Source organism: Myiozetetes cayanensis, unplaced genomic scaffold, assembly GCF_022539395.1.
Source record: "Myiozetetes cayanensis isolate MyiCay16 unplaced genomic scaffold, myiCay2020 scf14, whole genome shotgun sequence".
Lineage (NCBI taxonomy): Eukaryota > Metazoa > Chordata > Aves > Passeriformes > Tyrannidae > Myiozetetes > Myiozetetes cayanensis.
The window spans coordinates 14,063,461-14,089,159 of record NW_026087048.1 but is presented as its reverse complement, the minus strand read 5'-3'; the positions used below and the strand labels follow the sequence as shown (position 1 = coordinate 14,089,159).

General features: G+C 43.2%; 1 protein-coding gene across 15 annotated transcripts in view; it reads left to right on the top strand.

Moving 5' to 3' along the window:
* The window catches only part of AKAP13 (A-kinase anchoring protein 13), a 212,696-nt gene that overhangs the window by 84,506 nt on the left and 102,491 nt on the right, over positions 1-25,699 (top strand). For all 15 annotated transcript variants that reach the window (XM_050309179.1, XM_050309185.1, XM_050309181.1 and 12 more), the window contains 3 exons: positions 4,077-4,373; positions 13,022-13,205; positions 24,202-24,391. In XM_050309179.1, coding sequence (XP_050165136.1) covers positions 4,077-4,373; positions 13,022-13,205; positions 24,202-24,391 — 671 coding nt within the window. The remainder of the gene's footprint in view (positions 1-4,076; positions 4,374-13,021; positions 13,206-24,201; positions 24,392-25,699) is intronic.

The window sequence follows — 25,699 nt, the reverse complement described above, 5'->3', positions numbered from 1 at the left end:
AGCTAGGGAGAAACACTGTTGTTTGTCTGAAGAGTTAAAATTCGAACTCAGTTACTGCTGGGTGGCCCCAGCGTGACGATGTTCACGATTTCATCATTTGCTTGTGATTGCTATTTTGGCCAAAGGGCCTGATTTCTGGAGAATACTGAAGGCAGTCAGGAGGGGTACTGGGTGACATTGTGAACCTGCTTGCCTAATAAAGCACTGAGATTTCTCATGCCTTCTCTGGGGTGCACTCACCTGTGTGAGTTATTCAGTTAATGTGTTTTCGGCCTACCAAAATGCCAACCTTTTTAAATAAGCTCATCTATCTTCCTGAGTGTCATGGTTTAACCCCAACCAGCAACTAAGCTCCCCCCTAGTAGGATGGGGAAGAGAGTTTAAAGAGTAAAAGTGAGAAATCTCGTGGATTGAGATAAAGGCAGGTTAATGGGTAAATCAAAAGCCATGTGCAAGCAAAGCAAAATGAGGAATTCAGTCACCGCTTCCCATGGGCAGGCAGGGCTCCATCACCTGTAATGGTGACTTGGGAAGGCAAACACCATCACTCCAGTTGTCCCCCTTTCCTTCTCCTTCCTCCAGCTCTATACACTGACCATGAAGCTCATCTGGTCTGGGATATTCCTGAGGTCAGCTGAGCTCAGCTGTCCTGACCGTGTCTCCTTCCAACTCCTTGTACCCCCATCCTCCTCTCTGGCAGGGTGGGGGCAGGAGCAAAAAGGCCTTGATTCTATGTAAGTTCTGCTCAGCAAGAATGAAAACATCCCTGAACTCTGAATTGTTTCGAGCACAAATCCAAAACACAGCCCCACGCTGGCTACTACAAAGAAAATTAGCGCTATTCCAGCCAAAACCAGCTCACTGACACACCTGGGGTTTTTTTTCACCTTTTTAATTAGTCAGACATTTTTCTGTTCCACATCTGATGATGTGAATGAGGTTGTTACAATCAACCAACCACCATGATGCTTGTAAAGTGCATAACTTGGTGCTTGGCCCATGTTAGGAGAAAGCCCTGCTGATTGCCAGCCAGAGCTGAAAGGTGATGAACAAGAGCAATAGTGTCTGCTGTGGTACTGCCTGGAGTTCTTAGTGATCTTGGACAAGTTACTTAACCTTGTAAAAACAGATTTTAGCTGTTTTTACAGATGATAACCACTTATCTCCTGAGAGCGTCACAAAGCTTTCCTCACTTTTGCTAATGCTTGGGAAAAGGGCTATTGAAATTCAGGTATTTGTCTGGCCATTGGGTGTTTGATGTGGAGAGAAGACTTGCCCCACCAATGGTTCTTTCAGAAAGTTCATGTACTGGGGACATATTTCCTCACATTGTTCCTGTAGCAGTTTCAAAGCAGGGGGGGCAGAGACCTCTTGAGCAATCTTTCTAGTATTGGCTGCCCCTTTTACATACTGGTTCCTCTTTTTTGAACTGTTTGCCAGAAGTCAGAACCTGTCCCAGATTCTTACCCCTGAGTCTGACATCTTCTCAGATGTGAGGAAGCAGAACATCAAAGCCTTGTGAGTGGCTGCCCTTTCGAAGAACATTCCCCAGGGTTTAGCACGATGCTTGTTTGATCCTGTTGGATGAAAATGGATCCTCAGGTCTGTCACCTCCTTTTCTAGGCTGCATTTGGTGTCTGGGGAAGTTTCAAGAGAATCCTTTTTGGCTACAGGTCAGGACATGGTCTTTTTGTCACCTTCCCTTGTGTTGCATTTTGCATCTGGTGTTTAACCTCTCTATCCAAGGGAACTTTATGCATCCATGTAATTTCTCTAGTTGTTTTCTCAATGGAGGAGCTTTTGCTGTCCCACAGGAGAGTCATTTGGCTTTGTGGCAAAGAAGTGACTGTCCCAAATTGTTTCTCTGTAGCAGCTCACGGGCCATTTTTGCCTGTCTCTTCAATCCTGAAAGTCCGCTGACTTTCTGGCAGAGTAACAGTATTGTAGGTTATTTTGCAGATGGGATTCTTATGGGAATAGACAGAAAACAGTTATAAAAAAAGTTTAAAAAAAAAAATCAAAGGGTTAGCTGTTCTCATGCTGTTAAGGAATCTTTTATTATGGTGGTTTGTTTTTTTTTTAACTCCTCATTCTAGCAAACTTCCACTGCTCTGCCTTAGGGAGAGCCCAGCTCTCAGCACTTGAGTCAGTTCCATAGGCTGGCATGGCCTTCTCAGAGCTCACTGCTTTGTGGAGGCTGTGGATAAAACTGATGTCTTACCTGTTCCATATTTGGATGTCCTTAGGAATATCAGGAAAGCAAGAAGGTGTAGGGGGAGGGATGTACACTTCTCAGTGGCATTAAAGGCAAGTTTCCCCAAAGTTGTACTGTCCCCCACTTCTCCCTTGAACATTTGAGGCTTCTACTGTGGGCATGAGCAGGGTTTGTGAATGGGTTTCACCTGAGCTGCTGAGTTCCCTGCCCACCCATTGAACAGTGATGTATTAGGATGCCTGTGCAATATTTCCAAGAGCAGTAGAAGCAGGTCTTCCCTACCCTTATTCTCTTTCATAAAACATCCATAGTAGTAAACCTATGCCTTCAGTTTTCACATCATCCTCTTGCTAATAGATGCCTGGTGCTGGGAGGAAAGAAATTTTCTCACCTTTCAGCTTCAGAGCCTCCTGGTTCAGGTGCTGAGCTGTTGCAGCAACATCCATGTGTGTTTTCCTCCCCGTCTGCACTTGCCTTTGATACCTTTCCAGCCGCATTTGCTCTCCTTAGGCAGCCATGCAGCCTCATCTCTGATAATTTTGGTGCTCCCCACAGTGTCCTAATAGCAGTTTTGACCTTTCAATTAACTTCAGGATCGCCTCTTTCAGCACACAAAACCTGTACAGATGCCAAAAGCCTCAGAACAGATTTGCGAGTTTGGCTGAAAGACCATGAAGATTAGGGACATATTTTCCCTTTTGTCAGGGAAATCAACAGCAAAGGGCCCTGACAGACGAAGGAAACTTTCCCACTGACCACAAATAGGGGCTTAAATTGAATTTTCAAGCCTTTAAAAATAAATCGTCATTTTGTATTTAATTAAGCAGGGTTTCATGAATGTGGTAGTATGCTGAGGTCATGGGCAAAAAGAAGCTTTTCCAGTAATTAGTGCAGGGTCCATGCTGTTCTGGCAAAAACAGCCATGACGTCAGTCTGAGGCTGGAACAAGAAACTGTGCCACATAGTGAACTTGAAACACAAACCTTATTATTGAAGGGCCATGTCTGACAACTACAAGTGCTGGCTGTGTTGGACACATAGTATATTTTTCCCTTTAAAATTGCAAAAAGGTGTTGTGGGTTTTGGATTTGGGGTGGGATTTTTTTTGAGTTTCTGAGTCAATGAAATTGCTGCCATGCCAGGACCTCCTTTCTCCTGTTCCCCCTGCCCTAAATAAATAAAGTTATCCAACTTCCAACTTTTTTGTTTTGTAAATGTGGAAAGTGTCCATTTCCATGTTTTTATTTAGCAGAAGCAGCTTAGTTTTAGTTTTGTCTTGTGAACCCAAACAAAAGGGGCAGGTGCAGCAGTGAGTGAGCACTGGGCAAGCCCAGGCAGGTTTTGCTCTGGTAGCCATTTAGGTCGTTGTTTTAGGTGAAATTCCAATGTTTTCAGTACAAGCCAAGTGTTGTGACAGCATTTGGAGTATGTAGTTTTGCAGCACTTTGATTCTAGTTTCTGACGAGTCACCAGAGACCTGTGGAGCTGGGAAGCAAAAATTTGACCATATAATCTGACTTTTGGTATGTTAGCAAAATCTTCACTGGAATTACTCAACACTCTTGAGTTTACTTGTCATGGATCATAAATAGCCTGGTCAGATAAAGGTGGCTAATAGTTCTTGGTTTATATTGGGACAGAAGAGTTACACATCTTTTCCTTTTAAAGTCTATGGGAAATACTTATCTTTGATGATGCATATAAATTCCTGAGATAGTATTATTTTTAGAGTTGTGACCCTTGGTCTGACTCGATTTAATGCAGACTATGTGTGTCACAGGAGTTGGCCAGTTCTGCTTCTTCAGCACATGCCGTTTTTCTTTTTTTTTTTTTTTAAATTTCTCTGGGTTTTATTTTGCAGGCCATGACTGTTGTGAGACAGTGAAGGTGGCACTTTGTGCCTCCAGAGAAGGTCACCCCGTTCTGGTTGTGGCAGAAGAGAGTTTCCAGTTTGTCCAGGATGAAGCCTACGATGCTGCCCAGTTTCTGGCCACCTGTGCTGGCAACCAGCAGGCGCTGAATTTCACGCGGTTCTTGGACCGGTCAAGACCCCCTGCTGCCGACGTGGACTTCCTGGACGAGAAAGTGGCTTTGGCGTTTCGACACCTGAAACTTCCAGCGGAATGGAACGTGCTGGGAGCGGACCAGTCCCTGACCGGTGAGGATTTCTAGGGCGCAGTGAGACTTGTGGGTTGGCAGAGAGGTAAAAAGCCTGGGAGAAGGGGCTCTCTGCCTTGGGAACCCCCCACATGCCTTTCAAAAGGTGTGGTGGACTCCGTGCTTAGAGAAGGGACCTGCTGCATCTTCATCCTATGCTTTGCCCTTCCGCCAGCATGAAGTACATAAGGCACTGGCTGATATTTTCTCTGAGTTTTCTCTTATGAAATAGCACAAGCTGATGTAAATGGTCAATATTTTAACACATTCCCAAAAGGGTTTTCTTTTTTTTTTGTGTGTGTAGCAATGGTATGTATATCAGCATCACACTATATCCCGACAAAAACCCATGTGTAGAAAATCTTAATGCTCCTGGAAATATCCTTGTGCCACAAATTTGGTGCTTTTGCTAAATGTTGGTTTTACAGACATGGTGCAAAGATTTTATGTGTAAAATAGATGTTATTTTTCTTGGAGAAGTCGTGGCTCTTTCCCTGAGGGTTTGTATCGCATCCCTGGTTGTACATCAGCTGGGTTAGCACAGAAGTTCCCCAAAATAAACCCGGACAATCTTGCAAATATAGGAGGGGGAAGGTGGGAAAGTCTGACCTTTCACCACAGCAGCAAGGGTTACTGAGAGCTTATAAATAAACCTCAAGACTGGCCCAAAGTCTCTGGTGACTGCTGAAGCAGAAGTGCTGAGGTGTTCCGGATGCTGTGGGATGTCCATGTTCTTGGAGTTCTTCTTATTTTGTCACAGGGGAGTAAAAGGAAGCGTATTGGAGGGTTGAGGGGCTAGTTCCAGTGTTTACAAATCCTCGCTGTAAATTTTCAGGGTATTTTGGCAAATAGTTTCACTTCAGGAATGTGACTATGAGGCATCTGCTATCTTTTATAGGATGCAACGGCATAAACACTTCAATGGTGTTTGCCTGGTGAAGCAGGCTCAGTTCTGCTCACTGCAACAGGGTTTTCCACAGGAGATTTTCCTGCTTTATTTTTCTCCAACTTGCTGACTGCTTTTGTAAACCTGAATACATGGACAGGCAATTCTCGTGTTAACAGACGTTAAAAGATTTGATCATATTTAATGGTTTCTGGGTAGAAATTCAGCAGCTGTCATATGTTAATAAGGAGATAAACACTTGGTATTTTTTTCCTCTATGTGGAAGTCACTGGTGTTTCTTTCTGCATTAAAAAAAGTTGTGATAACACAGACATCTCTGGTTGAAGTGATAAAAATATGGTCAAAGTGATCTTAATGAAAACTCTGAAGCTCTGAATTGTTGCTGATTTTGCAGGAAGGATAAGATCCGGTTTCTCTTTTTGATTTTGATTATTCTTTGGAAAATGAGCATTTAGGGAAATCAGGCCATAAGATTTACGTTGATTTGTTCAGCATGTGTTTGTATGCCTGGAAGTTGTGGTTGTGTGGGGCTCTGAATGCTAATGGAGCTCTGGAGCAACTGTGGCATTCTCAGTGAGAAGGGGGAGCTCTGTAGAGCTGAATTCTGTAACTCTTGAGTGTTTTGGCATATTGTGGTGAGGTTTTTGTAGACAGTAGTATTAATGAATAAATGTAATGGCATGAAATGCTACTTTCATTCAAGAATATTAGTGCTATAAAATATGTTCCCTTTTTTTAGAGTTATTTTTTGCAGTGAGATAATTATACATGGGGAATTTGGGGGAATTTTTGTGATTGTGACAGGAAAGATTTGCATGTGTAAGCATCCTTTTGGTCACGAAACTGTTTTGCTAGAGTGAGATAGATGTCCCTGATTTATGATGGAGCTCTAGATAGAAAAATCTCTGTGGTAAAACATAGCACCCTTATACTGGTGCTTGTGTGTTAATTTGTGTGTGGGAGAGAGAAAAACACTGCAAAGATTGAAACTGTGGGAGCATTTGAACAATTAGACATATTTTGGCCAGTGCCCCTGCAGTGGGACATGCTGTCCTGCCCTGCAACACTACCTATGAACAGCTATTCCAATTCATGTTTCACATTTTCCCTAAATGTCAGCACCAGATAACTTCAAATAACCTTCTCAAAGGAGAAAATACTATAGAAATGAGAACAAAAGAAAATGTCAGATCCCTCCTTGAGAGATGTTTAGCGCTGCCTCTAAGCTGGCATGTCTCTATGGGCTCTTGTGGGCTGGAAACAAAACGCTGCTGTTCAGCGAAACCTCTGAAGGCAGGAGCGAGCCGGGAGCCTCAGCCAGCTCCCCGAGTGCCTCAGCCTGATGGGGAACTGCTGTTCAGAGATGGCTGTTGCTGTCAAGCTTGTTTAAAAGTCGATTTTTCAAAGGCCTGAAGTAGGAGTCTAACTTTTGTAAGAGTTGGGAAGCAGTGGCCTTTCTGCGGGCAGAAGCTGGGTACAAGATCCACCGCTGAGCACAAATCCAGGCTGAATTTGAGGAGGGCATGGCTTTGTGTGAAGGCTTCTCCCTGCTTTCACCTGCACTCAGCCCTGACTAGTCTTTGAGCAGAGGGCAGGGAGTTCATTGCCAGCACACACCCCAGAGGGCAGAGAAGCTGCTAAAAGTGTCACCCAGCTCTGTCTCCTGAGGCCAATGAACTAATCTGCTGTGTTGGTAAACAGCCAGCAGAACTAGGAATGGGCAAACCTAAGATTCCTGATATTGGAGGTCCTTGAGCTCCACCTCTCTTGCTGAGGCAGGCAGAGGATGCTCAACCATTTGGTTAGATGACCTGGACAGCAGCAGAAAGCCTGGCCCGTGCCAGAGCTGGAGGAGGCAGGGGAAGCAGTTCCGTGGTCCTGCTCAGCTGGTCCATCCCTGTGTCCCTGGGGTTGCAGGGGCCAGTCAGGTGCACATGTGTGTAGGGACAGGAATTTCATTGCAGGTAAAGAGTGGGCCTGAACCCCCTTGGGCAAGAGTGTCCTGACCTCCTTCCTCCCTGCACAGCCCAGTCCTCATCACTGCTGTTCGGGAACAGCCCTGTCCCGAGGACTGTGCTCTTCCCCCAGCCATACAGTGTCCCTGCACAGCAGGCCTTGAAGCTCTCAGTTATCTGTGGATCTCTGTGAACTCAAATGGCATCTGCAGTTTCAGAATATCCATAACTAAGGATTACTCTTGTTACCGTGGTATTCCAAACACAGCATTTCTTTCAGGTGCCGTATAATCACGTCTGTCTTAATAATTACAAGTGCACTGTAACTTTCCAAAGAACATAGTTGTTACTGCTGTCAAAAGCAGGGTTATTTGCTGTTCTCAGTGGCGTTTAAAGGCAGCTATTTAAATGGAACAGATTGTTGCACTTTATGCCTAGAAATCAAAATTTAATATGTATTCTGAGGATTTATGCAATGTAAATACAGGACTGCGATGTTCTATTTTAAATTACTGAAAAGAAAATAAGCTAACTAAAAAACCACAACTGAATGTTCTGAGGTATGAGTAATGATTATGGCTTGTTTATGTCGCAATGGGGAAAAAAAAGGCAGAAAAAAAAATTAGGGAGGATCTGTAAGGCCCAGGTATGAAAAGCTTTGAGAGCTTAATTGTACCACTAGTAAACAGATCACTTTCAAAATATCTTGAAGAAGTATTCTGATAAAACCTTTGAGGAAACAGCCTTTTCATTTTGCTTATTAAAAGTGAGTGATGAAACCCAGACCTATGGTTACAGTTTTGGTGGTGTGGGCTGTCTGAGGTGGTGCTCCAGGAGCTGCTTAACTTTGGCAGAGGGTTGCTGTGATCACCACGATCTGGAGCAATTCCCCTGGGAGTGTAAGGACTGCTGGGAGATAGTGAGCCAGGATTGCAGGCAGATAACCAGGAGACCATCTGATTAGATAGAGCCTTAACAGATTGCAGTTACTGATGTGTTGAATATGTACAGCTTCCCAGAAATGCTGTGGGATAAATACCCTTGTGCAGTAAGTACTGCTTGGGAAACTAAACTCCCTGAGCAGCTCCAGGTAGGAGGTGGGTAGAGAAGGAAATGAAATAGTGTGAATGGATTATGGGTTTAATAACATCATGTACAAAACCAGTAGGATTTCAGTGTACAGGACAACATGAGTGTCACTGTGGATAGAGACAGTTGATTTGGCATTTTTTTGCAGAAAGGGAGAATGTCTGAAGACAGAAACTAACCAAATAAAGTGTCTTATTTTAAATAAAAAAAAAGCAAAAAGCCTAAAAAAAAATTTTAAAAACTTTCAGTATTTGATTATTAGGAACTAGCCTCTTTTCCCGTGGGAGGATGTTAAAGATATGCAGCTGATGATGTTTTTTTAGACATATAGCTTTAATCTGCTCATTTTGTGAACTCTTTTTACAGTTTCTTACTGAACCCTTTCAGTGTAATAGTTATAGGTATTCTTTTTGTTGGATTTCTTATCCTTTCCAGTCTGCTGCTCATCTCCTGTGTTCTCTGGTAAAGGACTGTGTGGCATAAGTCACTACGATCTGTTCAGTGCCAACAGCACAGAGTGGTCTGTTCAGCTGTAGCCCTTGATAAGATGTAAAAAGTCTTCCATGCCTAGATTTAGTGCCCTCTGCAGTGGAAAATGGGAAACAGAAAGTAATTCTTGTTCAGACAACATCTGAAATATTCTGCTCAGGACTGAGATGTACCGTTTAGTCTGTGGCTGAGAAATTGTTGGCATGAGAATGTTTCTGTTCCCTTTGATATTAGTTGGAATGAGGACATGAAGATCTTTTGGTGCGCTTTGAAAAATTTCTTGTTTATCAGATTAAGAAAAGAATTACCCGCACATCTTTTATTAACTGACCTCATAACTGCAAACACAACATCTTTGCCTTGACCTTTCTTCAGTGCAGTTGTTTGCTGGAGCCTTCCCGTAGGACCTCAGCGTTAGGTGGCAGCTTGTTTCTGGGGTTTTTTCACCCTTGTTTCTCAAGGATTGATCTGAGCAGTGAGAACATTTCCAGCAGAAAAGCAAGATTCTGAGGCCAGATTTGATGGCAGATTTCATAATTGCCAACTATACGTGATTTGGGGTGAGAAGCAAGTGAAGGTTAACAGCACAGGAATAATAGCAAGCAGTGCTACCCATTCCATGGCTGGCTGTTCCATGGTGATATGTCTCAGGGCATGTTGGATAAACTGAACAGTTAGGTATAGGTTACTCTCTATATAAGTGATTTTAAAAAAAGGAACAGTAGTTTTTCTCTGTTATTTGATCAGGATTAAAATGAAAGTTTTTACTTAGTGTTCTTGTGTGTGTCATACTCAAACTTTTTTTTATCTCCAGTGCTTACTTGTTTTGTCCTAGGAGCACCTTAAACCTTAATCCTTTACTATTAACAAAGTACATTTGACAGTCTTCTATGGAAATTTTGTCCTCAGTTGCACAGATAAACTTTCTGTTCATGTATCACAGCAGAAAAGAATTACTGAAAAATAATATATCTAAAGTCTTATGTTTTGCCAGCTGGATTAGAGTGCCCTGCCATTATGGGGCAATAATCATATGTTTCAACTCTTGCCTATTACTAGGAAACAAGAAGGGAACAAAACAGCCTTGGCCTTTTCAGTATCGTGAGTCTTTTATTTCCACAATTTCCTAACTACAAGAAGCTTTTTGTTTACATTCAAACGACAGCCATTTTAAGATGAGGAGCTCGTGCTTGGTACAGGGTAGAAGGAGCTCTGGCTATTGCATTTTAAAGTTTTTGATATTCTTCCATTCCTGGGACATGGCATTTTGCGCCATGGCAAGATCTTAAAATCATTGACTGAATTTTCAACATTTTACATTACAAGCTTCATCCCTTCAAATGTAGGAAGTCTGAAGGGATCTGTCTGTCTTCCTCCCCTCTCCATCCAGCAAAACACCCATACCTGATGCAGACCAGCTCTTGTCTAGCTTTAAGCAACACCCTACACCAGCTGATGTATTTTTCATTACATATTAGTAGTTAATCCAGCCCACAGATGGCACACGCCTTTTTTAACTGCAGCCACACAAGTTTTGCGCACCCCAGAACCTTCTAAAACCACTGCCTGGGGCCCCTGCAGTTGTTGGATGTACAGTACTTTGTCTCTTTGCTGCCATCGTCCGTGCCCATCTGTTAGGGTGGCCTCGTGCCAGTTTATATGTTAGGCAGAGTCTTCCAAATGGCCTGGATAGTGAGCTTGTATGTTTAATATGCTCCGATGGCAACACGCCATGTCTCCTTGTACAGATCTTCTGTGGACGTTGTCCTCGCTCCAAGGCATTGGGGCAGGGCCACATTCAGTGCAGTTGCGTTTGCAGACATCTCCATCCCAACTCTGGAACTACTGTGCCCCACTAATGTGGTGATAAAGAAGATTGTTTGGAAAGAATAAGGAAAACACGAAGGGGAAGTCGCATGAACAGACTGGGACAAGCAGGAGGGGGCATTTCATGTGTGGACATGTGAGACAGAGAGGGGTACCCATTTGGCTCAGGGACAGGATGATTATTTGAATCTTGCAGAATTTTCAGTTGATGTGTATGTTTAGGGGTGAGCCATGAGCTGGTGAGTAGAAGATGCTTCTACGTATTGGTAGGACTCTCAGCCGCAGGAGGAAAAAGCATTTTGGTTCAGGGGCCTGCGCTTATGCTTTGTAGCTCTAAGCTGCTCAGATTTGGTGCAAGACTGACTGTATTAATTAAGAAAATGTTTTTCCTTTTAAAAAACCTAGAACAAGACATCCTGTGCTAGAACAGGTGTGATCAGACCAGTGCAGTACGTGCTTTATTTTAATGGCATGTCATGTGCTCTAACAGAAGTGCTTTTGTGCCTCCTGCATCTCTGTAGGAAGAATTGTACCACGTTAATTATGGTGACTTTGCTAGTGTACAGGTAATGTGGGAGCTCTGAACATGTACAAGTTCATTAAGTGAAACTTTGAGCATTTACTTTCACTCTGGGTAAGTCCTACCTGTATCTACCTTATTCATGTTGCAGCCTCATCAGTAACCTTTCCCTTATGCTTATCTGGTGTCTTATTTTTCTTTTTTCTTTAAATCCAAGGCTGGAAATATTGATTAAATTTCTTGTTGTATTATTTTGAAATCATTACGCTCTGTAACATTTGATACCAAAATCCTTCTCATTACTTATAACCCAAAGGCTGAGAATTTGTCTCTGAGAGAGCTCAGCTATTCTCTTTTTATTCCATCAGCTGGAACTCCCATTCAGACACTCTCATGTGTTCAAGGCAGCATAGTTTTTTTGCTTTACGGTAATCAAGAGGAGGTTGGGGGGAAGGATTGGTTTGTAGCCCAGAGACCTAATTTGGAGTCATTCGGAAGAGAAACAGTGCCAGAAAGCCTTTGGTTCTTGCATACAGATTAGTTCTTCAGGAATTGATCCAAAAAGTTGGGAAAAATTGTGTGCTAGACGGGGAAGAACTGCCCCTTTTTGGTTTGTTTTGTTTTTCACTGAAGGTCTTAATGATGTCCCTAAAGAAAGTAAGTAAGCAGGAAAAACAAAAGCACTTTGAAGAAGTGATTTCTCTTGGGGGCACAGTTCTTAAGGAAAAAATACAAAATTAAATCCTAAAGCCATTTTGTACATACATTTTAAAACTTGATATATAGGTTTGGCTGGCACCCAAATTAATAACCCAATAAATCATTGCTGTGATATTAAAGGGTTTATACCAAGTGTGCTCATTGGCATGGCTTTCTGAGACCCAGTTGGTGCTTTTTTGTTGTTGTTGCTGTCAGTCAATAATGAAATCCTTTGTTAATTAAAAGAACAAATTTTTATTTCTCCCAGTTTTTTTAACCCAATTGCTTTTACCCTTCATACAGAAATAACAGGCTTTGATCTGCAAATGCTGGATTTCAGCAGTGCATCTGGAGCTCATTTCTGGTTAAAGCTTTTCAGAGCATCGTTCTAGGGCTCCAGCTTTTGGAGTAGGGGGATATTTTTCTGAGATGAAAGCTCAGGCTCAAGAGTGACTTTTACTAAATTAGGTGGTCATGGTTATTAAACACAAAAAGCAGCAGCAGAGATTGGGAATTTATAAATGCTTCTACTCAGAACGACAGAGCTACTGTATAAAGCTGAGAAAAGTTGGTCTGAGGCAAAAGAAAACCCTTGCTTTTTTTTTTTTTTGTGTGTGTGTCTATATGAGTTTTTAAACTATTCTCTTTTTATAACTGCTTTGGATTTATGCTTCAAATGTAGTTGATTTTTTTTTTCCCCATGCCTTGGGGCAAATCAGCGTGCTGTTAGATAGCAAAACATGTCTGTCCCTAAAGCCTGGTCCTGGGTGTGTGAGGAGAAGGCTTGGACGTCTAGGAAAGCCCATCTGACCATGCTCCTGTTTGGAAGTGCTGCATCTTGGTGGTGGCTGTGGATGTTTAGGAAGTGGTGGGTTTTTCGCATTGACTTCTGTGACTGTGATCACTCTCACCGTGAGAGGTCCTGAGCACTTCCAGTCCCACTGTAGCCTGTCCCTTGCTTTAAAATACCGGTGTCTCCTTGATGTTGGCAGCCAGAGTGTTTTTCCAGGTGCTGCAGGTTCCTTGGCTTTTGGGCTGTCAGCTCCATGCCAGCCGCTGTGTGTGGTAGGGCTGGGAGGTGGGGATACAACATTCCCCTAACCCACAGCCTACAAATTCCCATTTCTTTCTTTCCTTTTTCTTTTTTTTTCCCCCCTTCCCAGAGAACATCCCTCGGGAGACACTGATGCATTTTGCGGTGAGGCTGGGTCTGCTGCGGCTGACGTGGTTTCTGCTCCAGCAGCCGGGTGGAAGAGGAGCTCTGAGCATCCACAACAACGAAGGGGCAACGCCCGTGAGCTTGGCCTTGGAGAGGGGCTACCAGAAGCTGCACCAGCTTTTGACAGAGTAAGGATGATTTGCTGGTTCCTCTGCTGGTTTTCCGTTCTCTGCCACACTTGGCTTTGCTGTACGTTATCCCTGAACAGTGTCTAAGGGCTATACACCACCCTGGAAGGCAATTTTTATATAATTTTGCTTTTACCTCTCTTGCTAGCAGCAATGGGGGCAGGTCCTGAGGGTTTAGGGGAAATGCAATAATATTGTTATGTTCTCCTTTTGTGTTGCACAGTGTTCTGCTTTCAGCTGTCTCGTAAGACCCAAAGTGAGTCATTGTAATATTGACTAATTAAGACAAACCTTATGCAAACACAAATGAAAAAGCTTTTCTTTGAGCAAGCACAGCTGCCCAAAAGAAGGGGGTATAGCAGGTGTTGTGGTGGTTGACTGTTGTGTTCTTACTTTTTAGATACGGAGTTTTTTAGTTAAATGAAATAATGATCATTGTATTGAAATAAGGCACCTTCATGTAGAAAATAGATATATACCGGTATAGGTAAAAAAAAAAATAGGTAAGAATTAATACAAATATTTAACAGAAAACAGTTCTCTTGTGAGTGGTCCTGAGAAGCAGCCAGGTCTCACAATACACAGCAAGTAACTAGTGGCATGAGCATTTATTGCACTGTTTTACAAGGAATCCTTTGGAAGATTGCAAGTTACTTTTGAATAGGAAATGTTTGGAGATGTAGCTTTAATAGCTGAGGCTAATAAAGGCAAAGAGCTTAAAGAAGTCCCGAGGGGGATATTTGTATAGGAGAAAAGATTTGGTCTCTGTGTGTGTTATTCTGATGCCTGGTTCTCTTAAGCTTTGTTATTAACTTTGTTTTTCTGAATCGAATTTTCAGATACTTGGGGTTTATGTTGAGTGACTCAATGTCATGTTTAGGAGTGTCCTGTGTTGTCCACATTATCACGCACAGTTTCTCCATTGCCAGCTGTACATTATTCTGCTTTGTGTGTTTGTTGGGTGGAGTGTTAGAGGGCAGAAAATATGATCTGTGTTGTTGGAGTGAATGCACTGAAGTTTCATCTTTAAATACAACCAGCCATATGGGGGTGAAGGAGAAGGTGCAGGATGGGGTAGGACCTATACCCTAACCTTCTACCACCCTTGCTGGTACTAATACATGGATGATGACAGTGTTACTTTTTTCTCCATCGAGTTCAATAGTCATACTGTGAAAACACAACTCTCTCACAGGCTATCTTGTAAAAATGGAACACGCAAATTCATCCTATAACTGCAGCAAAGTTCTCCAAGGTGAGACTAGCCATGTTAACAGGTTTTACATACTGTGAAGAAGGTTAAGTTGGACAAAATTGATTATAGAGCTCAAAGCAAATACTGCAATCTGAATGTGAGTAGAGCTGGTGATTTAAATAGAACTGGGAAGTAAAAAAAAACTATTACAACAGCTATTCATGTATTTGGTGGAGTATTTCACAACTGGCTCCAGTACTGGAATGGCAGTTCTTACTCAGTAGAATGAAAAAAGAAGAGTTCTGGGATTCCATGGCATTGCCCTGTGCCATTGCCTTTAACGACGGATACTGCTGGTGCAATTCATGCGATTTCTCTGATGACCTTTACAGTATGTCTTTGAAAATAAGACACAAACAACTTCAGTAATGTTACCATCAAGATCCCAGCTCCTCTTCTTCTTAGTATATCCTTAAACTGTTAATTATGATGTGTTTGCCTCTTGGACTGCTGGGTGGAAGTATAATGTATAAACATCTGACAGCCATGCTGCAAGTCCCGTGACAGTAAAAAACCCCTCCTATTCCCATGATGCCCTACAAACAGAAATCTGTGGATGCTGGAAATCATAGTCCCCTTTCTCAATGGGTGAGATGGTGGTGGAGCACCCTGGTATGACCTTGGGGCTGACTGGAGCAGTGGGAGCACTGTGTGACACTGGGCTGCAAAATGGGCACATCCTGATTCCCCAGCAGAGATTTTTACTGCGCTGAGCGTTTTCTGCAGTAAGATGGGATCGAGGCTTGAAAATCCCTATTGAGAGGAGAAATACAGAGTTTCAAAATACAGAAAAGCAGACAAATTCCGTGAAGAGAGTGTCATTTATGTGCTGTCAAAACACAAAAGACACTGTACAACCTCCTTTCTGCCCTCTGCTTATGTGCACGCTGTATAATCCATGCACGCAAATTTGGCACACAGCTCGTCCCACTCAGCAAAATACAGAGCAGCAACGCATGTTACTGAGGGCCCCTACAAAGGAGTCATTATTTTAACAAGTAATTAAACTACACTTTGCCAAATAAATGAATGCAGCATGTTTTGTGATGCATTATCCTTGGGGGGAATTTATTGTTCTCTTTCTTGCTAATTCGCAGGACCCTGCATTTTACAATGATTCTCCCAGCCAGCGTTGGGAAGGGGTGAAATTTTGCCATAATTAGGATACAATCATTAAAGAGCAGACACAAAACATTCTCCCTTGTTGCAGTTTTGCTGTGGTTCAGCTGCGAGTAGCTTGATTCAGCTGCAGTGTAAATATTTTTCTCAGAAACTAATTACACTGGTGACATTTTGAATTTCTGTTTATCAGATGAACTTTCTCTTTTCAGCTGTAGCAGTTCTTTATGCAAAAAAAAAAAAAAAAAAAAAAAAGATGTTTCCTATTTAAATTCTGTAACCCTTCAGGTATTCCTTTCTTTAGGCTTGAGCTTGTGCTCTGGCTCTTCATTGTCAGACAGGAAAGGTGCATGGGCTTGTTCTGAGAAGACCAAACTGAGGAGCTGTGATAGAGATCATGTAGGTCACCAGAGATGGAGAGCAGGGTGCTGGCAGCAGCATTCATTAATAAATATTCATACAAGAAAATAAATATTCACCACCAATAAACAGTCATTGGTTGTGTATCATTCCTGAGTGTGCTTGTTTTACCTTTGAAATGAAAACTGCACAGCAAATATTGTCCTGTGGTGCAAATGGAATAGGATAGTGCGGAAAGGCAGGAGGAAAAATATATATAAAGATTCATAAGTTACAGTATTTATATATATATAAAAGTATGTATATAAGCTTTTTTTCTAGGAGTGTTCTTGTTTGCTTGCTAGCACCTTGCTTAACAGTTTGTTGTTGTTTATTTTTTTTAAATACAAATTTAAAGACAACTTTTAAGTATAATTTAAAGAATTTATCATTACTTGAATGAAAAATCTTTGGAAACCAGGCAGTTTGCATAGCCCTCTCTGACTTTCAACAATTTCTGAGCGTGGTAGGAGCGAGTTCCAAAGTGAAGGGTCCTTGGTTGAAGCCTGTTGTTTGCCCAGTGTTCGAGCTGGGCAGTGCTGGCTGCTCCGTGTTGGCTCTGAAGAGGCAGCACAGTTATTAAGCAGGCGGGTAGTACTCTGTGAGTATTGTGTGAGTAACTTGGCCTGTGCAGCAGGACAGCTGCAGCATGCAGGAGTTGATGTTTTCCAATGCAGTTGGTGTAGTAACACAATCCCCCTGCCAGCTCCATGTTCTGCCGTGCTCTGCACAGCAGCGAGGAAAATGGCTCCAAGACACAGCGAGCGTGCAGAATTGCAGAGAAGTTGGAAGTGCTGCCTTGTAAAACATACAAATGCTGATTTTGTTTCTGATTTCATTTCTGTCTAGTAACATTTTTCGCTCCCCAGTGAAGCCAAGTGGTTGTAGTTCCTTCACAGCTGAGAGCGATTTACGTCCCCTGAAAAAGGGAAGTGAAAGTAAAGCCCATTAAAAAAAACCGACTTCCATCTTTCTAATCCCTGCAAAGAAAAGTTTCAGACTTGTAACAGCCTTTTTTACTGTAATATTAGTTTTAGTTTTGCTGGTTTCTCTACTTATTGCTCTAAAGCACTTCTGCAGAGCTCTGGGATTGCTATTCCTTTAGATCGCCTGGTAACGTCCAGGTGGCTCAGCCTGTGAAACTGTTAGTCAGTACAAGTTTGTATTTCCAAAACTAAACTGATTTAATTAGCACACATGAGGAATAACTCACTGGTAGCAGAAGGGTTTTGTGAATGTTTTGCAGTCTGTGACTATCACTTGCTATTGTTCTGATTTTACATAAGTAATTGGTGAAGTCTGGGCTGTAGTCTTTGTGGTGCCTCTCAAATAAGGAAGCTTTTTCAGTGACTATACTTTTATAGCTGAATACACTTTTCTGCTTCTCTGAGCCAGAGCTGTAAGAGGATTTGCCTTGTCTTTTTCTTTTGCACCCCAGTTTAACAGTTCCTTTAAGCAAGTGTGTAATTTCAGAAATATCCAGTTCATGTTCAGCAAAGATTAAGCATGATCTTAAAACAAGCACTTCTTCCAGTGCCCTGCCAGATTGGGATGGTAGTTGAAGATGGACTTTTTTCACGGAATATTGGTTTTAGCTTGTTCCATTAAATTCAGTCTTTGGGATGGCAAGAGCCGTCTGTGGTGCAGATGCTGTCCAAAGTCACTGGTTTCCTGGGGCTGAAAACACTGCTGTGACTTCAGTGCCAGGAGTTGGCAGCTGTGTGGGAACAGGGTGCTTGTGCCCTTGAGAATGTATAGGCTGAACCCTCTGTTCCTGTATGAACCTTGCAAGCTGAGAACTAAGTGTGCAAAGATCTGAGTTTCCCCTTGATCGGTTCCTCCAGTGTTTATTTGGAGCATGAGCAGGGCACAGCTGGGGTCGTGCAGGTGGCCAGAAGGTTGCCACCACACAGGTGATGCCAGGCATGTTTTTAATTCTGTTTCAGGCTAAACAGAATCAGGGGCTGAAAGATTTATTGAATTAATGTTGATGTTTCTCCATCTGTTTTTCCACCCCAAACCAAGCAACAAATCCTTTTGATTGCAATTTGGGGTGCTGGATTTAGAGTATGGCTTACTACGATGTGGCAGGAGAGCGGTTGACTTTGTCTCTTAAGTGCTGGCATAAGATTAACATTTAAAGGGGGACTCAAAGGTATTAGAAGGGCAATGAAAGAGAGCTCTGACATGTATGTGTTAAGATGATGTTTAGCTACAAAAGCATGGAAGGAGTAGTGATCCACAGGGTCTAGTTTTGTGGCTGTGCGTTGCTGAACTTTGAGATTTTCAGTTAAAACATCATCATTTAATTGGTTGAACATCATGATTAGAAAGATGCTGACGTGCTGTGGGTTTGTTCTGGCCACAGCAGAAGAGCAGACTGGGAGCAGGGGGACAGGGAAACCTGGTGTGAATGTGATTGAGTAGGAAGAATTTGTGTTTCTCTCTTTCCACCTACTCACCCTCATCATTCTCCAGCTTTTACTGACTTCTTAGTGTGTCCCACATTCCCATGAGCTTGTATTTTCATTTGTTGGCTCCCTCCTCTCCTTTGTTTTATATGCATCCACCTCTGAATATGAAAGAGAGAGAAGGCTTTGTCCATGTGGTAGAAACATCTTTTTACTGTCTCTGATTTCCCGCTTGGAAATGGCAGTCCTGGGAGATGATCATGGAAGCAAGCCTTTGAGGATGAGAAAGAAGAGACTTAGAAGAGATTTGAAAAGATTTGGTAAGATATGAGAAGAAAATTATTTCCCCCCCTCAGCAATCCTGATCTGGAAGTGATCCCAAAAATTATAGGGGCCATAAGTGCTGGACAGCCTTGTGTGTTTGGTAAGGGATTATGATAGACAGCTCTGTTTCAGGATAAATTTAGAAAATGCAGATAAGTGGCTTCCCAGAACTGCTGGGGTTTTGGCCTCGGGCATGGGTTAGCTGGATTGGATACCCAGTTAGGATGCTCATACTTAGTCTCTGGAGCAGATTTTCTCAAAGTAGTGGCATTTACGGTGGGGACTGAAGTTTGAACAGATTGTTGTAGAAGAAGACTTGTAAGCAGCTGTGTCAGAGGCTGACAAAGCAACGGGTTCATCCCTGCGTTGTGTTGCACAGCCTGTGATCACAGTTGCTTGCAGCACATGGAGATGTTCTGCAGAGACAAGTCTTTCTTCCATATCACTTGTCCTGATCTGAGATGCTGTTTTTAGCTGTAAAGAAAAACACTGTTTGCTGGAGTAATCTCCATGACTGTACTTTTGTATTTCAAATGCAACAAATGGCATCTGTTTTCACTCTTGAGTGTATTTCATTAATTCACCTAAAATTTCTTGTGTTTATTGATAAGACTTCAAGTTGACATGAAGACATCAAGTTCTCTGTTAGACCAACAGCTCCACATCCTAAGCAGGGTATCCTTCTTGTTACATAAGGCTCTGAAAATAAAACACATGGAAAAGTGCATTTAATACCAAGTTTCTCTTATGGAATGCAGATTGTACTTTCTGGCAAATATGTTGATGACAGTTTGTAGCTGTATTTTTACATTTGTTTTTAATGTATAATTAACATAGGGGCCTAAGAAATGCATGGGTTTAGGAGCACAGACCCTTTGTGGTAGGAAATACTGGACATGCTTCCTTAGGATATATGTGGAAACAACTGTTGAGAGACCAGGCCAGCTTTTCTTCTCCATAATTTGCTACTATACAGTGTGTTGATCAGTGGACTGAAAAGTTAGCATTAAATATTTTGAATCCACTTATTAAATATTTAATCTGATACTGAAGGATAGGTTATACAATCCTGAATTCAATTTGGTGTTGGAACCTACTGCAGTTTGTGAGGGGTTAGTAATTATTTCTACTTCAGATGAACTTTAACTCTTTCCTTCAATATCAAAACTATTCAAATTAGCAATCAATATATAGAATTTTCTTATATAAGAAATGGTTTTTTCTTTGTCCCATGAATCTAGCAGCTGGTGCTTTCAGAATAAACCCACAGCTGCTGTCAGGCTTGCAATAAGATCCTAAGACCTGGCAGTGCTGTTGAGTTTGTTTTGTTTCAGCTCGGAAATCTGAAGGAAATCCCCAGGAAATAACACCTTGAGTTCCCACACTGCATTCCTTACCCCTTTATAAAACTGTGGGATAAATCTTCCTAATATGAGGTTTTGTTTAATTCACTGAGGCTTTTTTCTTCATCTTCTGATCTCTTCCTCCCTCCTCTTCCTCTGCCTTCCAGTTCAAACCCGGTATCTGGGTACCGGAAGACGCGCCGACCGCGAGCACTGGCACTGCCGAATTTCAAACCCTTGTTACCAAGCCCAGTTCCTGCAGCTTTTGAGGGTGGGCAGAGCTTTTTACTCAGAGTTTTTTTTGTTCTCCTTTCTCGCTTATCTTCTCTTGTCTTAAAAATCTCTTGCCTGTATCTGCAGGAAGCCAGGAGCTGTGCTGTGCCGGTGCAGGCACTTTCCTCTCCTCCATGAGATGAGAAGAGATTCAGCACATGAGTACAGTGTGTGGCTCCTTCTTGAAAAGAGATGGGTCAGCTTTGGCAGTGCTGGGAGGTTTAATTAAAAAACATTACCTACTTATGTCCCCCATACCTGGAAGTGTTCAAAGCCAGCTTGGATGGGGCTTGGAGCAGTCTGGTCTAGTGGAAGTTCTCTCAGCCCATGTTGGAACTAGACAATCTTTAAGGTCCCTTCCAACCCAAACCATTCTGTGATTCTATGGTCTATCATTTTGTCTTACATGCCAGATGGGCAGGAGGTGATCCTGTGGTTTCAGCAATCTAATCAGCTCCCAGATGGAGCAGGCCATGGCCTGAGAGTATTTTGGAGCTTTGTTTGCTTCTCCTATCTCCCTGTTTGGGGTTGGCATCCTTCTTTGGGCCACCTTTCTGCAGATGAAGGGCAGGCTGGAAAGTCTGTCCTTTCTTGCACCGAGCAGTTTCCCTTCTGGGTTTACCTCCGTGGAACAGGAAAGCAGCAAGGACAAGAGCTGGAGGAGTTCTTTCAGGCTTTTTCAGTGGGACATGGCATGGCATGGTTGGGCAGAGGGTAGAGCTAGTAAACACTATCAGCAATAAGTGAACACTATCTTGCTTTTTTAACCAAGATACTTTCTCCTGCAAAAGTTGGGCTTGGAGATGATTCATATGAAATTTTCAGTTCACTGGTATCTGTTACGTATTTTGATGGGAAGCTGTTGAAAAAGGAGAATGAGAAAGGATTGACCCAGGATGGACAGATTTCCTTTGTTGCTGGCAAACTGCAGCAAACTGGATTTTTGTGCTGAACAGAAGCAGATTTTCAGGCTTCTTGAAGGTTTGGAGTTTGTATACATATTTTTGTTAATAAATCTGCAGTAAATATTTGCATATCTGTTTTTATCTCCTAGCAGACCAGCTTGGGTATGCACTTCTATACAACCAGTACAAAAATTCCAAGTCTGGACAAAATAAACATCTTTCACAGCCAGGAAGTACAAAATACATAACTGCAAAGCTTTTTTTCCTGGAAGAAAGTGTGTTTTTGTCATCTCTCTATAAAAACAGGGTTTGCAGTGAGACATGCAGGACAGGAACAAAGAGTGAAGCTTAGGGTATGAAGACAAATGAGCAGGAGTGTCTTCATATGAGCTATGTGGCCTTGGAAGTGATTCCCTGAGCAGCAGGAATAGCCGTGTGGAAACGAGTCAACACTTGCAAATCCCCATTTGTCCTCTCTGCTGCAGACCATAGTGCTGGGATGGAACAGTTTATGAAGGGGATGATATGAAGGAGTCAATAGATTGAGCCATTCATTTTCTTATTGCTGAACTTTGTACGACGTAGGTGAACGCTACTAAAACTGAGAGCTTGGAGTTTGTACTTGGCTGGATGTGAGAAACATCTTGGTTTCTCAAAAGGTTTAAAGCTTTTCATGAATTGTAACACAGACTGGCAGCCTGAGTATGAAAAGAAAGTGCTGTCTTTGTAAGCAGAAGTGATTATTTGATCCGTCTGGGCCGTGTGAAGGTGGCGGGTTGCTGGAGGGGTGGGCACACTCACGGTGTTACAGGGGACTCTGCCTGTCATCTTGCTCCAGATTTCCAGGCTTTTGAAGTCACTGAGGGTCCTTTGAGGCTCAGCAAGTCATGCAGGCTGCTTTGTGGGTGCTGATTGGGAGATGCCTCCAAGTGTCCTTGAAGCTGATGAGAAAGTAGAGCAGATTTATTGTGCTCAGTTCTTTTATCTGGCTGCTGCTGTCCCCATGAGTGGGTGACTGTGGGTTTTGTGCTCACTGCCTCATTGTACTCTGAGAGTGGCCCTGAGTACAGTGGTTTCTCATACATGACATCTGAAAAGAAAAAGACTGCAGACAGAAATGTCTGTGTTTCCTTGATAAAGGAAGGTCATTTCTTTAGTCACTTCTAATGGCTCAGTTGACTTCAGTGCCTGTGTGGATTTATGCTAATCACCACCAGAAACTGGATGCTTCATTCTGTTTCTCTATGGAAATATTGATTCAGCTTAAATCAAGTGTAATTCTGCTGAAGGCAATTGATTTGAATGGTGGAAGTCATAGGTTTGCTTTGTCTGAATTTCCTGTAAGATTTAACCCAAAATGAGTCACAGAAGGGAGTAGATGGTTTTACCAAGGCAGAGCAGGGACAGTCACTGCCACCACCATCGCCTGCACAGGTTTCTCTGCCATGTAATGAACTGTTTGACTGTTTCCCCACCCTGCTCTGCCCATTCCTGTTGCTGATCATGGTGTCATCTGCTCATTATGACTTTGCTTTCTAAATTGCGTGGCATCCCGGAGAGCCCTGTGGTTTGCTGGTGGGCACTTGCCCATAAGAAAGGTTTGCAAGTTTTAAAATGATAAACCTGTCAGTAAAGAAGCTGAAATCTATATGTAGTTTTACTTGGTTGATGGCATACATTTGCTGTATATGTACTTTCTTGAATTCCGAATCATTTGGAAAAAAAGTGCACAACTCTGCCACTTCCAGGGAAATCTGTAGCTGCACTGCAGAGGGAGATCTGGGGATGGTTGGTCTCTGCAGTGGGGAAGGGTACATTGTAGAATCATGGAATAATTTGGATTAGAAGGGACCTTTAAAGGTCGTCTAGTCCAACCACCCACCCAGTTCTCAGCTTGGACTAGGTCTCAGTAAATGCAGCCCTGGAAAAAGGAAGACAGAGAAATTCCCGTTTCTCACACCCTTGAGCAGGTCAGCATCATCTGTTCCTGTAACATTCCTGTTCGGCTCTACATCTCTCCTCGGGGATGCAGGGCTTGGTGGGGTGCAGCACAAGCTGCTCTGACTAGGATGATTAAAACAGATTTTGGGTTTCCTGAAACAGTTGTGATTCAAAATGAAATCTGTGAACCTGAAGCTATAGCAGAACACCTCAGTGTTTCCTCACACCCTTAAAGGGCCAGTGTAGCCACTGTGCAGCTCAGTGAGACCTGAGGAATTACTGCTTTGAGTAGAAAGCTTGTGCAAAATCAGGGTTTGACATTCCAAAAGAGATGACTCAATAGAAATGTCTATTGAATACATTTACCTACTGAGTTATTTTTTCATCCTGATCTATAGCATCTTTTTTTCCTTTTTTTCCTTTTGATTGGTACAAAGAAAAACCATAACAGTGCTGCCAAAGAACAGCTGTCTCACAATACTGAGAACATCTTGCACAGAGGCAGTTTCACAGAGCAAGTTAAATTCATTTCAGGAGTGACAAAATTGCTATGATTTGATGGCTGTTGGGTGTTTGTGAGCAGTGTGCTGGTTTTGGTGTAGAAGTTGTAGCATCTGTGTCAATCCTTGTTCCCTCCAACTTGTGCCTTTGCAGGTCTGTCTTTCAGGTGCCTGTTGTTCTGTGGCAGCTGCTTTGTTAATCTCCACCTGTGATAAATTCAATTTAAAAAGTAGCTGTGCCCTCTGCTGCTAGTCTGTCATAGTCTGGAGTAAAAACCGCAGGTCTCTCTACCTGAGAAGGACCTTGTGAAATAAAGCTTGTGGCTGGCATTAACTCTAAATCACATTAATTTTCAAGGCCAGGCGTGCATCGTGTATTTGTCTGTCTGGCCCTGGAGCCGGTGCTGTGCTTCGCTCGGGCCGATGATTAGATGACTGTCTAGAGTGAAGGAGAGCGCGCGTGTCCTGCCACGCAGCATCCCCTCCTCGCCCCCTCGTTAACCCGCCCCTGGTTTTTTTATGGCAGGGAGGAGGCCAGGGAGCCGGACTCGTGGAGCACCTTGTCTCACACGGTGCACTCGGGGGACTACAGCGTGAAGCACCACCGCGGGCTCGACGTGTACCTGCTGACGGCTGAGGCCAAGGAAGGGGCGGCGTCCAGCTGGGAGAGGGACATACGGCACCTCCAGATGCACATGCAGAGCCACCAGCACAAGGTGAGGAAAAGGCTGAGGTGGTGAAGGAGAGGCAGAGCTGCCTGGTTGCTGCTTAGCACCTGGGGAGGGCTCTCATAGATAGGCATCCTTCAGGGCATATTTCTTTAGGCATTTTCTGGATGTCGTTATGAAGCGTCCAGGTGGACCCCTGCTTGTTTTCTTCCTGTTTGAGCATGGGGAGATTTGATAAAGCTGTATTAGGCAGCAAATGCTCTCTCTCAGAAGAGGAGCAGGCTCGGGGCTGTGCAATGCCTGCTCTGTTTGGTCTTGTGGGCTCTCTCTGCTCCCACCTCCTGCCTTCTCCATTAGCTTGGGACCCACTTGGATGGGCAGGGAGACCTCCCTGGAGACATGCTGTCCTCTGGCAGCCGTTGGGCAGCTAAAGGCAGGCTCTGGAGTGAGGCTGGCTTGTGGGCAGTGAGCACAGTGGGTATGTCTCTGTTCAGACAGAAAGTTCAGAGTCAGAGATGAGTCTGAGGGGAAAGTCTCTGGGGCAGGTGATGGAGAAAATAACTGTCTCCGTAACACCTCAGTGTAGGATGAGCCTGCCTTGGCCAGAAAAGGTAAGTGTCTGTAGTGCTTCCTTCACTGTGCTCCTCTCAGACCCCATGGTGGTTGGACAGCAGGAGCTGTGAGGCTTTGCAAGGGCTTCCTCTCCCCGCTTCAAAATCTCAGTTGGGATGGAAGGTGAAACAGCAGAACACTTCTGTGCCATTTCTCAGAAACACCCTCTGTCTTGCACAGCTGCCATCACTTGTGGGTGTTCCTTCATCAGCTCATGTAGCTGCTGTTGCAGAGGTGCAGGATCTAAATAACAGGATATTTTTGTTCCTTTAACTAAGGGAGGGGAGAATTGTCTACTGGAAGCAGCTGGGAGGATATTCAGAGGTATGGACCATCCTGAGCCATTTTCACCCTCCCCTTGGTACCTGAGATGTTAATTTCTCCAGATCTCAACAGGAACTGGTGGCATGAGTGGCTAACCATGAAATCTCTTGCCCTTTCCATCAAAAGACACTAAAGCATGGCCAACATATCCAGCTCACTGCTTGTTTGCTTGTGCAAATGCCAGATGAGTACATTTTGCCTGACAATGAAATCAGAAATAGCCTTTTCTTTCCACCACTGTTTTACTTCACATCTAATCTGATTTGAATTTGGAAAGCAGCCCTGTAATTATTTCATTTAGGTTTATTTCGGGTCAGTTGAAAGCCAGTTGGCTTCCTTTGGTCATGGTTATATTTTTCAGGCTATCAGCAGAGTGACTTCACTGTGAGGATGTTGGGGCTGCTGTGGCCCCTGCTTTTG